This window comes from Lissotriton helveticus, chromosome 2_1 (genome assembly GCF_964261635.1).
Source record: "Lissotriton helveticus chromosome 2_1, aLisHel1.1, whole genome shotgun sequence".
Taxonomy (NCBI): domain Eukaryota; kingdom Metazoa; phylum Chordata; class Amphibia; order Caudata; family Salamandridae; genus Lissotriton; species Lissotriton helveticus.
The window spans coordinates 225107478-225119725 of NC_136059.1; the positions used below are offsets into that span (position 1 = coordinate 225107478).

General features: G+C 47.9%; 1 protein-coding gene across 2 annotated transcripts in view; it reads left to right on the forward strand.

The window, feature by feature from the left end:
* Positions 1-12248, forward strand: part of PIK3C3 (phosphatidylinositol 3-kinase catalytic subunit type 3) — an 875540-nt gene that overhangs the window by 94129 nt on the left and 769163 nt on the right. For both annotated transcript variants that reach the window (XM_078674734.1, XM_078674732.1), the window contains exon 4: positions 2426-2555. In XM_078674734.1, coding sequence (XP_078530860.1) covers positions 2426-2555 — 130 coding nt within the window. The remainder of the gene's footprint in view (positions 1-2425; positions 2556-12248) is intronic.

The window sequence follows — 12248 nt, forward strand, 5'->3', positions numbered from 1 at the left end:
GCTGGAAGACCAGTTTGGGTGGGGCCAGGAGCAAACTTTTCTTCTAAGGGGCCTTTCCTGTCCCAAGTAAATGTTAGGTGACACCTGGAAAGGCCCTAGTTTTTGTCCCCTAGCCTGCCTGGCACGAAACCCAGTGGGAGAAAAGCTACCCCTAGAACCCATTTTAAGTGTCCACAGAGGAGGTAACTGTTCATTACCTCCGGGTGAGCAAACAGGCTTTCCACAAGGAGAGAAGGGTTCCCGATCTTGGGTATTGATAGTGAGGGGAAGCAGGATCTGCTGAACACTTGGATTGGGTTGCCCCTGAGAACCTTTGCCCAGTTGGTTAGAGAGTGCTCGGGATTCATCCCCCACCTATTACCTGCTGCCAGGCATACATTTGGCACCCCAGGGCACTGCCTCCTAACACTTTCTGAACCGGTAGAAGATCAGAAGAGAACCGACCTGCTGTCTGGGATCTGAGAGGACCCCTGAAGGACTGGACCTGCAGCTGTCTTGGACCCAGAATAAAGATTTATTGGCCTGTTAGTATACCTCCTGTGTGGCTACAGGGAAACAACATGATGCATCCGGCCTTTTTCCCTAAAGTGCCCTGCTGACCAGTGGCAACTGGACTTTGACTGGACTTGGTGTTGACTGACACTCTGAATCTCTTATGTACCACCCCTGAGGTCCTCGGGGCGTGAGAAGTGTACTCTGGTGTTTGTTTGTGCACAGGAGAAAGTTTTGAAGATATTTTCTCAAGAGCCTTAGGGGTACCTGCAGGAAGAAATATCCAACCCGCAGTTTGAAGGCTTCGAATTGTATTTCAGCTACGTCCCGCTAAAGGCTCCCTGCACGTTTGGTAAAAAATGACTACGTCACTTTCTGCATTGTGATTTAGAAAAATGTCAGCAACAAAGCTCCAAAGCTTCAGCATGACCAACCTTTGGTTTCAGTGTGGCACATACAATTTTAGAGTTCAGGGAGGATTTTTCTTATAATATAACATCTCAACTTGTTGCACCCTTTGTGCTTTAGCAGTCTGGATGTTCATAAGGCTAATAAAACATAGGAAAATGCAAGATATGCTGTTCTGCACGTTTGAGCATAATAAAGCACCAAAGCAATATACCCAACAGTGTGATGCAGAAAACAGTCCATTCCAGTCCATTCACAATCATTCACCAGAGAGCCAACAGAAAACATTAGTCACATCTCACCTCATGTACACAATATAACTTTAATATAGGTGACCCGACTGTACTGCACACCTATCACAGTTACCCATGTTCATAATACCAGCAGACAAATTAGACAGTCCACTTGAACCCTTAGCACAAAAACCATATATTGAATGTAATGCCCACAAGACACAACCTGCTTCCTCACAAACCCAATTGAAGATGCTAGGCTGACCACCACACGCATAAAATAGGAGAAAAGCAACATGTCGGCTAAGCAATGCTCCTCAACCGTACAACACACTATTCATACAAACCAATAGCCACAATAACAAAAGAAAATAAAGGAAGCCACACCCTTACATGCACAACATGGAAAATGAACTATATGGAAGGTAAAGAGATGTTCCCAGATGTACAGAATACTGTTCATAGCCAGCACTCACAGTGCCAAATGAACACGTCAATCATACCATCTGGCAACCTCCAACAGCAAAACAGCTCGTAAGTCATCTAGTTAAATAGGATGATGCCTAACACCACAACTGAACCAGTATGGCAGTAGAATACGGTTCACACTGCTGGTAATCAAAATACAGCAACTATTTAGTCACCCATATACCAACACACACCCCAAAGATTTAATTAAAGGTCAGTAAGTCTGCATGGTGGTTGGACCACTAAAACAAGAGTATCATCACTAAAGGCTGCTAAGAATTCATTTATGGTTACCCAGATCAGACACACAAATGCCTTGCTACTGCAGTTTCGGTCAGCATGATATCACGGTACCATGCACAGACACCCCAACAGCTTGACGAAGTACATAACCAAACATATGGCAGGAAATTATGGAACAAATCATAAGTATATAACCCAATATGTAATCTTATGCATTTTTTCTGTAGTAAACGACTGACAAGTATTTGGCCTCTTAGAGCTTTTCCTTGGAGATATGTGGCTGGAGTTGTGGGTTTAACCATGGAGGGTAATCCGCCAGGCTGTCTGTGGAGATACCATGCCCGGCTAATGCCTTACTGCACTGTGTGATCTGGCTATGCGGCCCTTTCCAAGAGGAAGATAGCTGAATAAACTTGGCTTTTATCCACGATAGAAACAGTTCAGAGTCAGACCATGGTCTGGTCACTTTCTGATCATGCTACTCATCTTAGATGTACCATAACAATCGTTTGACTAAATGAGCCCTCTTGCTTTCTGTAGTGAATCACTGTGGAATAATATTATTTTCACCTTTTCTGTAGCATGTTCCGGCAGGGGATGCATGACTTGAAAGTCTGGCCAAGCACCGAAGCAGATGGATCAGAGTACACAAAAACTCCCGGCCGGACCAGCAGCACGTTTTCAGAAGATCAAATGAGTCGACTTGCAAAGGTAAAGGGATGCTCTTTTAAGCCTCAAATAATGCTTTTAATGGAATAGGTTCTTCTGATGTCGGTTGTGTAGTCAGCTCAAAGTGTCTGCCTCATGGTATGACTGAGTGAATGTGATGGATGGATTATTAAACATGAGATCAGACGTACACTGTCTGGAGTTCTCCTTTCTCCCTCTCGCTTATCTGACTATCTTTATTATGTATGATGAGTTTAAATGTAGCCACACTGATGGCTCGTGTACAATGTCGGTCGGAGTTGTCTCCTACCGACACCAGCGCAGTCTCTGGACCAACCAGCCTCCAATCGGCAGCCCCGATACCACAATTACATTGCGACTGCACATGATATGGTCACATACTTCCATTTCTCTATGGGAGTTTGTACTGCGGCCGTAAACTGGCCGTAGCACGAGCTCCCATAGAGAATTGGGAGATTGTGTTAATCCCTGCACCGTGTGGCAGGCACCTTAAGGTTTCTGCCACACGGTGCAGAGTTTAACAGGGGGGCACTATAGGTGCCCCCTTGGCCCCCAACCAGAGGCCGCAAGGAGAAGGGGGCCCTGCTAGGGGCCTTGAAACACGCTTTCTGACAGGCATTCCATGTGAGAAAGCCTGGCATGGAAAGCCTGTCAGAAACCCAGCATCGTAATCCCAACGGCGGAAATGACATCCATTGGGATTACGGGCTGGTCTCTGACTGGCAGACAGGCTCCTAGAGCCCGTTGGAATCCAGCCAGAATGACTGTCCAGTTTCAATTCCAACCGCCTAAATTGTAATTAAGCGGTAGGAATTGAAACCGCGATCTTACCGGGCCTCATCGTAATAAGGCCCTGAATGTCAGAGTACTAGGCACCTGGCTAGAGTTCTACCCCCAGTCCGGGTGCTGTACTGGCCCAGCCTCCTTTCCCTAAAGGTGTACTTACATAACAGGCTCGCCTACACTCGGTAAGCTTTTCCCTCCACTTTCCTCCACCACAGACCTCGGAGTAAAGCAATCTTCAGTTGACCGCTCTAGACCGGTTTTGAAGACACTGACCCACAATCCCAGGTAATGAACAGCTCTCTGGCAAGCCCAGTTGGTTTGAGCTCTCACCCACTGTGGGAGTGGAGCACGAGTACTGCCCTCCGCCCCACCACCCTGACACCACCCTCCATCCCACTACCCTGACATGAGCCTCCATCCTACTACCCTGACACCCCCCTCCATCCCACCACCCTAACACCACCCTCCATCCCAACACCTGGACACCACCCTCCATCCCACCATCCTGACACCACCCTCCATCCCACTACCCGGCACCACCCTCTATCCCACTACCCCGTCACCACCCCAACACCTCCCTCCATCCCACCACCACCCTCCATCCCACCACTTCGACACCACCCGATATCCTACCAATTCGACACCACCCTCCATCATACCATTCCGACACCACCCTCCATCCCCCCACCCTGACAACATCCTCCACCCCAACACTGACACCATCCTCCGTCCCACCACCCCAACACCACCCTCCATCCCACTACCCCAACACCGCCCTCCATCCCACTACCCCAACAACGCCCTCCATCCCACCACCCAGACACCACCCTCCTTCCCACCACCCGGACACCACCCTCAATCCGACAACTCAGACACCACCCTCCATCCCACCACACTGACACCACTCTGCATCCCACTACACCGACACCACTCTGCATCCCACCACACCGACACCACCCTCCATCCCACCACACCGACACCACCCTCCATCCCCCCACCCTGACAACATCCTCCACCCCAACACTGACACCATCCTCCGTCCCACCACCCCAACACCACCCTCCATCCCACTAGCCCAACACCGCCCTCCATCCCACTACCCCAACAACGCCCTCCATCCCACTACCCCAACAACGCCCTCCATCCCACCACCCAGACACCACCCTCCTTCCCACCACCCGGACACCACCCTCAATCCGACAACCCAGACACCACCCTCCATCCCACCACACTGACACCACTCTGCATCCCACCACACCGACACCACACTGCATCCCACCACACCGACACCACCCTCCATCCCACCACTCCGACACCACCCTCCATCCCACCACTCCGACACCACCCTCTATCCTACCATTCTGATACCGCTCCCCCCACCCTGACACCACCTTCCATCCCACCATCCTGGCACCACCCTCCATCCCATTCCACCACTCCGACACAACCCTCCATCCTACCACTATGACATCACCCTCCATCCCACCACCCTGCATCCCACCACCCTGCATCCCACCACTCAGATACCACCCTCCATCTTAAAACCTTCTATCCCCCATGGGCGAGACCTGCAAGCACCGATTCCCACTCCTGCCCTGGCTTCCTGCAGTAGGATGGTTCCAGGCTGTCAGGGCTGGGGAGACGGTTAACGATATTGGAAATTTGTAAGTCTGGGATATTTGTGTTCTGCTCAGTAGACTAAGAAAGCATAACCTCACCTGGTATTTTAGGCCAGTACTAGAGGCGTCTGCATCTTAGTGTTCTGTCCAGTGTAGCAGTATTATTAATATTTGTATTATTAGTATTCGTATTAGTATTTTTCTGTGCAGACAGTGTGGGACGTACAGAAGTTATTGTAATTATTTGGGGCTTCATACGTGATATTGTGGCTCATAAATGCTCGATCTCTGGCATTGTATGCAGTAGAAGAGGCCTCAGCGGGGGTATTAAGTTCAGTAGAGGAGCTCGCATATGGGTGGTGTTATGATGGTTTCCAGGCCTTGGAGATACTGTGGTATCTAGGCAGTCCTTGTGGCAAACATTGCTATTGTCTCTGGAATCAAGAAGCCAGATATTGATATTACTTCGAGCTCACTAAATTGCTAAGTGCCTCCTTTGTAAGCTTTGTCTTTCAAGGGATCCTGAGGGCGAACAGTGAAAGCTTTTCAAGAGTGATAAGGGGTAGAACACTTAATAAGATTCAGTTGGCAATGTTCTTTCTTTCATTTAAGAAATAAGTCTTTATTCATGTTACCTAAAAGTACTCAGTGACATATTAAAGGTCAGATGCAGGTCACCCCTCGTGCTGCCTCAGCAGGTCTTTCTAACTCTGCCATACTATATTTTGCGCTCTGCTGTGTGTTTTTCTGTCATTTCAGTTATTTTTTCTGTTTATTCTCCTGCCTGTAATCTGTTATTGCTGCCTGTGATTCTGTTATTCTGCTGCCTGCAATTTGTTATTGTGCTACCTGTATGTCTGGGATTGTGCCGCCTGTAATTTACTTTCTATTATCTGTAAGTCGAAACTGGTTGAGTTCAGCATTATTTGTTCACTTGCGGTACGTTTTCCTTTCCTGTACCGCGCCATCTAGTAGCAGGTTCGCCTCGGCACTTGCTCGTTTCCCACCCGTTTGCCCCGCTGTCTTTCCTGGCACCCCCATCCACCTCCCAGGGACTACTTAATGGAGGTCGCAGCACAGCTGAACTGCTGGACGGCCAAATGCATGCCAAAGGCAAGTCATATGCACCCATCTGTGCCTGGACCACACCGAGGCCCAGGACCAGGGACCCTGGCCCTTCAGCCACCCAGCCACCCACAGATACCCCACAGCAAAACTCCTAACCCTGGACTCCAGACGCCGCAACAACAACTGCTACCTCGTATTTTACTCGGTCAATAGTATGACGTTTCACCTGTTGCCACTGTCTTGTTGCCTGCAACTCCGAACCCTGGACCCAGACGCCGCAACAACAACTGCTGCCTCGTATTTTCTCGGTCAACGGGAGGACCTTTCACCTGTTGGCACTGTTTCTTTGCCTGCACTCTTGGAAACCTTCACCACACCCACCTCGCCAACTAAAATTGCCCCGGAACTACTCAACTGCCTCCTGCTTAATGGTGTTCAATCTGCAAACGCACCACAAAATCTGGGACACCATCACCACCCTCACTCCGACATTATATTCATCACAGAGACCTTGCTCAACCGCTCCTCCACCCCCACCACAACTCCCAGTGGATACAAGATGATACTCCGTGACAGCACCAACAAACACAGAGGCGGCATTGCCATCCTCCATAAAAATGTCATCCTTTGCACCACCACCGAAAACGTCACCACACCGATCATGGAACACCTCAGCTTCCAACTCCACCCCGACTGCAGAACGACCATCAAATGTCCCCTCACCTACAGACCTCCAGGATCACGTCCAGGCTTCTGCAACGCCAGCCCTGAATTCAATCGTCCCACTCAATATTGATTCCAAGCACTGTATCTTCCTCAGTGACCTGAAATTCCACCTCGACGACTCCAAAGGCACAAATGCTGCCAACCTCCAGGAAAAAATTAGCAACATCGGCCTCACCCAACTGGTCACCAACCACACACACAGTGCAGGACACATCTTGGTCCCAATCTTCACGGCTAATGACAGAGTCAAGTATAGCCATGTCACCAAACTCACCTGGACTGACCACACCTCCGTCCATATTACCACTGCAGGATCACCATCACAATGCACCACAACCAAGCCTCCAAGGTCATCCCAACGCAGCTGGAACAAAGTGACAAAGATTCAATCGATGGGTGCCCTCAACACCACCCGTCCTGACCCCGCAACAAACCTTGAACAGGCTATCAATTACTTCTCAGCCTGGGTTACCAACTGTGACCACAGTGGCTCCTATCAAGCCTGCCAAGACCAGTAGATCCACCAAGCAGGGCAGCTGGTATACACCTGAACTCAGGACCATGAAACGCAACTACAAACAATTAGAAAGACCATGGCACACCAGCAAAGATTCCACAGACCGAGTCACCCTTTCAAAGCAGCCCTCAACAAATACCATAAATTCCTAAAATATTCTTGCCTTTATCTCCCTTCCATTCTCACTGACTGTAAGTGGGCCTGTGCTTTTTTTCCTCCTTTTTTGTATCACTTTCTCTCTCTACCTCACGTGCAATATTAATCAGGTTCCTCTTTCATTGCTCTCTGCCTTTCTCAATTCCTCTTTATTCCCTCTTGCCTCACTCTTCCACTCATCTTTTTCCGTCACTCTATAGCCTTTGCCTCCAACCACATTTCTACCTACCCCTGGCCCCCTTACTGTTTAGTGTGCTGTTCTCTCCCTCTCACACCCCCTATTTACTCCATCTGTCTTTCTCCCCCACACTCAGCATATTAACCCCTTGGCCGCGGCACGCTGGGGGAGAGAGGGGCCGCACTGCGCCACCATGCTCGTGACGGAACCACTCAGTCACGAGCTACGGGTGCGCTGTGCTTGTGAAGGAGTGGAATGCGCCGCACAGGTGCAAAATTGATGCTGCACAGGCGCGGCGGCCGGGCCGTGACGGAACCACTCCGTCACCAGCACAGCGCGTCCGTGGCTGGTGACGGAGTGGTTCCGTCACCAGCACGCAAGGAGTTAAGAAACAAATCATGAACAAGTTACTTACCTTGGAAACGCCATTCCTGTTGTATACTCTATCTAACCTCAATCAGATTCCTCAACTTAGAATATTTGCCAGGTGCCAGACGAGTGCTTTTTTGTGCCGTCAGATGCAGCTTCAAAACACCCAGGAAGTGACGGAGCAGGTTCGCAAATAGGTTTCACCTCTAAGCCATGTCATCTGATTCTTACTTCCCTTTCCTAGCCCTCAGACGCAGAGCTTGAACAAGCTGTTGGTACCAGTGTGCTGATACCTAACTTGATACGTTTTCAAGTGTTACAAAGGGATCACTTCACAGAACATGGTTGTAGGTGGGCAGTGAGGAATTTATTGTTGGATAGAGTATCGACTGGGAAGAGCATTACTGAAAGTAAGTAACTTATTCTTCTGATGGATACTTCTAGCTTCATACTTCTCACTTTCTAATAACGGGTCGATCTTATGAGCTCCGCATCATGCCAATCATTTGTCCCAACGCCCGGCATACATGGATTTCGTGGAAGGGCACCTGGCAGCAAGGACGATATCCAATACCTGATTCGCAGGTCAAATGCATTTAGTTGCCGCAATAAATCTCCTTGCATGTAGGTGTATATCGTGCATATTTGGGTTGAGGTCCCTGCACATTTGGTACAACAGTAGATCCTCCTGAAGTAGTGGGCTGATTAGAATACAGATGCTCATGCCCAGAAGTTCCTGGTATTGCACTCTCCAAACTAGATCCAAAGCCACTCGGATGACTTGCGCCCTGATCTTTTTCAGAACTATGATGCAAGGGTGGGAAGGCATACAAGAGTCCTGGATTCCATTCCATTCGGAATTCATCATCTAATGAGTGTTCTTGTGGAAACTCCAAGGGTCAAAATGTTTGAAATTGCATGTTCTCGACAGTGGCCCAAAGATCTAGCCAGTGTTCTTCTCACTGTGGGTAGATGCCCTGCGCAACCTCAGGATGCAGCAGCCACTTCTGGTCTGCCAAGGGCTGCATGCGCAGCTTCTCCACCATGACATTCATGGACCCTTTCAGGTGGTTCACGATTAGAGTAATGTCCTGGTTGTCGTGGTTCTTGATCCTCCCGATAAGTGTGATGCTCAAAAATGTCAACCTTTAGGCAGCACCAAGTCTGAATGCTATTACAGCACAGATTAGATTTTGGGGAAGGATCTTTGCTTATTGTTTTTCAATAGACTTGATTCAACTGTCCTGTTTAACAGTCTGGATATTTATTAGGTTGACTCCAAAGTACAGAGCATGTCTTGACATCAAAAGTACTTCATCATCCCCTCCCTGTCTCATCCCCTGAATGCCAGTTCTCAATTCCTCCTACTAGCCACGGCCCTTCTACAGCACAAATTATTGATGTGGTTAGGCGAGGGGAGGAATTAAGGGAAGGGAACAGCAGGGAAAGAGACCTGTGGAAAAGAAGAATGTTAAATGATATGAGTCTGTGATGAAGCTCCCTACTCCCCTTCATACTTAATCCTGCCACATCAATGTTCACCTGTGCAAATGCTGGAGTTGGTCTTTTCTCATTTCCTCCTCCAGCTGTACGCTAACTCTGGCGTGAGAGCTAAAATATAAATATACAATTAGTATCTTTCTACCCAAGAAAGCATACATAAACTGTTGAGTGTTTTGACAGGAATAACATAACATTCCATTAATATGAGACTAGTTCATGAACACGCACTCCTTCAACTTCAATAATATTTTTAATTAACCAGCAGGAGTTTCCTCACTACAGTGTGTTGGATTCAGTTTTTGTGCTTTCTTCATGCTTTCTTTCCTGAAGGCTTTTAGTTCAAAAGCAAGTCCAGCTATTCTTGCTTCAGAATAGCTTTGTTCGTTGCATCACAAATGTCTTGACTCTGTTATTGGTTCCTATCTTTCTTTAGATCAGTGGTCTCCAACATTTTCTTTAATAAGAGCTACTTATGTAAATGAAAATCATTTTGAGTTACTAACACTATTAGTATTGTAGTATTGGAATAGTGACACGACAGGCAATATTATATTGGTGGCCACCGTTTGCTAAATTAGCACCCTTGCTCACTGCAAGGCCTCAAGCAAGGTTGTCAGCAGTAGCGTCAAAAAGGATTTGTCAATTTTTAATGTTTTTACGCGAGTAATACATATCAGTCATAGCTGCAACACCCCTGGAACGAAGGTAACAAAATTAGTAAAAAGTCTTTCGAACACCAAATGATTTATCACTCAAATATCAGCTTTAAATATATTTTGAAAATTCAACTATTTTTTTCTTCAACATCAGCTTAAGAGTTTTAAAGATGCTCACAATTTTCTCTGAGATAAAAACTTTTCAATTTTGGTTCACATATGCTAATTCAACCATACAAAAGCTTCTAGTTTAGTAGCCTGAGATGCTCACAGAATAGCTACTCACAGGTACCTTGAGAGCTTCCAGTAGCTCACGAGCTACACTTTGGGAAAGCCTGCCTTAGGTAATAGGCCTTCCACTTCTCAAGAAGTGTCTGTTCAAAAGTTCCAATGGCTATTTAATGATCTTCAAACGTTGTTGAATAGACAACAGCACTGTCTTTCTTTGGCAAAGGCTCAAAGGGAAATGCGCAGATGCTCTTTTACCTCCGGACCAGTATGGTCTTTGAATTCACTGGTCATTGCACAACTTGAGCGCAACTCACACTCACCAGTAGGGCTTCGCATAACGTGTGAGTAAGCCAAGGCATGGCTGATTTTTATAGGAAGGGTCCACCCTAGATGGCTGTTGCGCTAAGGCAATTGGGACACAAATTCACGAGAATTGAGTTCAGTGAGCGTGCTGAGTGAAACGTGACTCGCCCTGGGCTTTGAATTCTCATCAATCTGGGCCAAGCCTCATTCACAGTGCTTTGGTGAACCAATTTTGTCCCAGATGATGACCCTCTCGACAGGTTTTCAGTACACCCCCACCCTCTCCTTGGGAGGAGTGTGATAAGGACCAAGCTAGGCAAGGACAACTACGGAATATTAGAAGGTGCTTTGGTGCAGTACATAATCCCAGAAGGCACTTTGTATCGCAGTTGTGCCAAGAATATGTTTGACACTAGTGCTCTATCAAACTCCAGGGGTGCAGAGCCTATTGGCACAGGACCCCACTCTGCTCTGCATGCTACAATTCCACACTTTGGTAGTGCTATCTGTGAAAACCTGCACCAGTCTTTCTTTGATGGTTGGGAGAAAAGTCTTCAGAACCGGACAAGTGACCCTCAACTCCAACTAACTGATGTGGAGCCGAGCTGCCATCAGAGGCCAGAGTCCTCTGATCTCCACTGCCTCCAAATAACCTCCCCAAACTGGCAGGGACGCGTTAGTCTCCACAGTCAGCGCTGGGTGGGGAAGTGGAAGAGGCCTACTGATGCACCATTTTCAATCGAGTGACCACCGCTGCAGATCATGAGCCATCTCCCCCGAGGTGTGAATGGTGTTCCTCAGATTTCCTTGATGTTGAGACCATTGAACTTTTAGGTATAGGCCCGTCTGTACCACCTGGCGTAGCCAATAAGAAGGCTGCAGGAGGTGAAGAAACCTCAGAACTGCTCTCAAAATGATCTAGGACGGAGGCTGAAACATCTGGATCATAGCCTGAATGTCCTGGGCTCATTGTTGCAGATGCGCCTACGAAAGAATCGGGTGCCACCAATGTCAAAAGGTTTACCGTTGTATGGAGGTTCTTTAAGACTGACTGTGGTGAGATAGGTGGAGACTGGCATACCTGACCTCCAAAGATGGACTGCATCCACCACCATCACTGCATTTCATGAACGCTGGGGTGTGATGGTGAGGCCAAAAGGGAGTACAACAAACTGATAATGCTCCTGTCCTACCTTGAAGCACAGGTAAAATGTGTGATACTGCAGTACTGGCATATGAAAATACGTATCTAGCAAGCCAAAGTACACCATCCAATTGTTTGGGTCCGGGGTGGATCAGGATCTGGGCCAGTGAGAGCATACTATATTTGTCCTCCGCAGAAAGCCCTTCAGAGTTTGACGGTCAAATGAAGATTGGAGACCAACATCATTTTTCTGCACAAGGAATTATCAACCACTTCCTCCTTCCGAGTTCTCTACCCTCTGGTTTCCCCTCCTTCTGAATAATGTACAGGTGTCCTGAAATTCTCTTCCACGTGTAGGTAATGTTTGATGTGGCAAAAGGGAAAGGTAGGGCATATCCATGCTGAACGCTTTGTAAGACCCATCTATTAGATACGATGGATAGACACCCTGGGAGGAA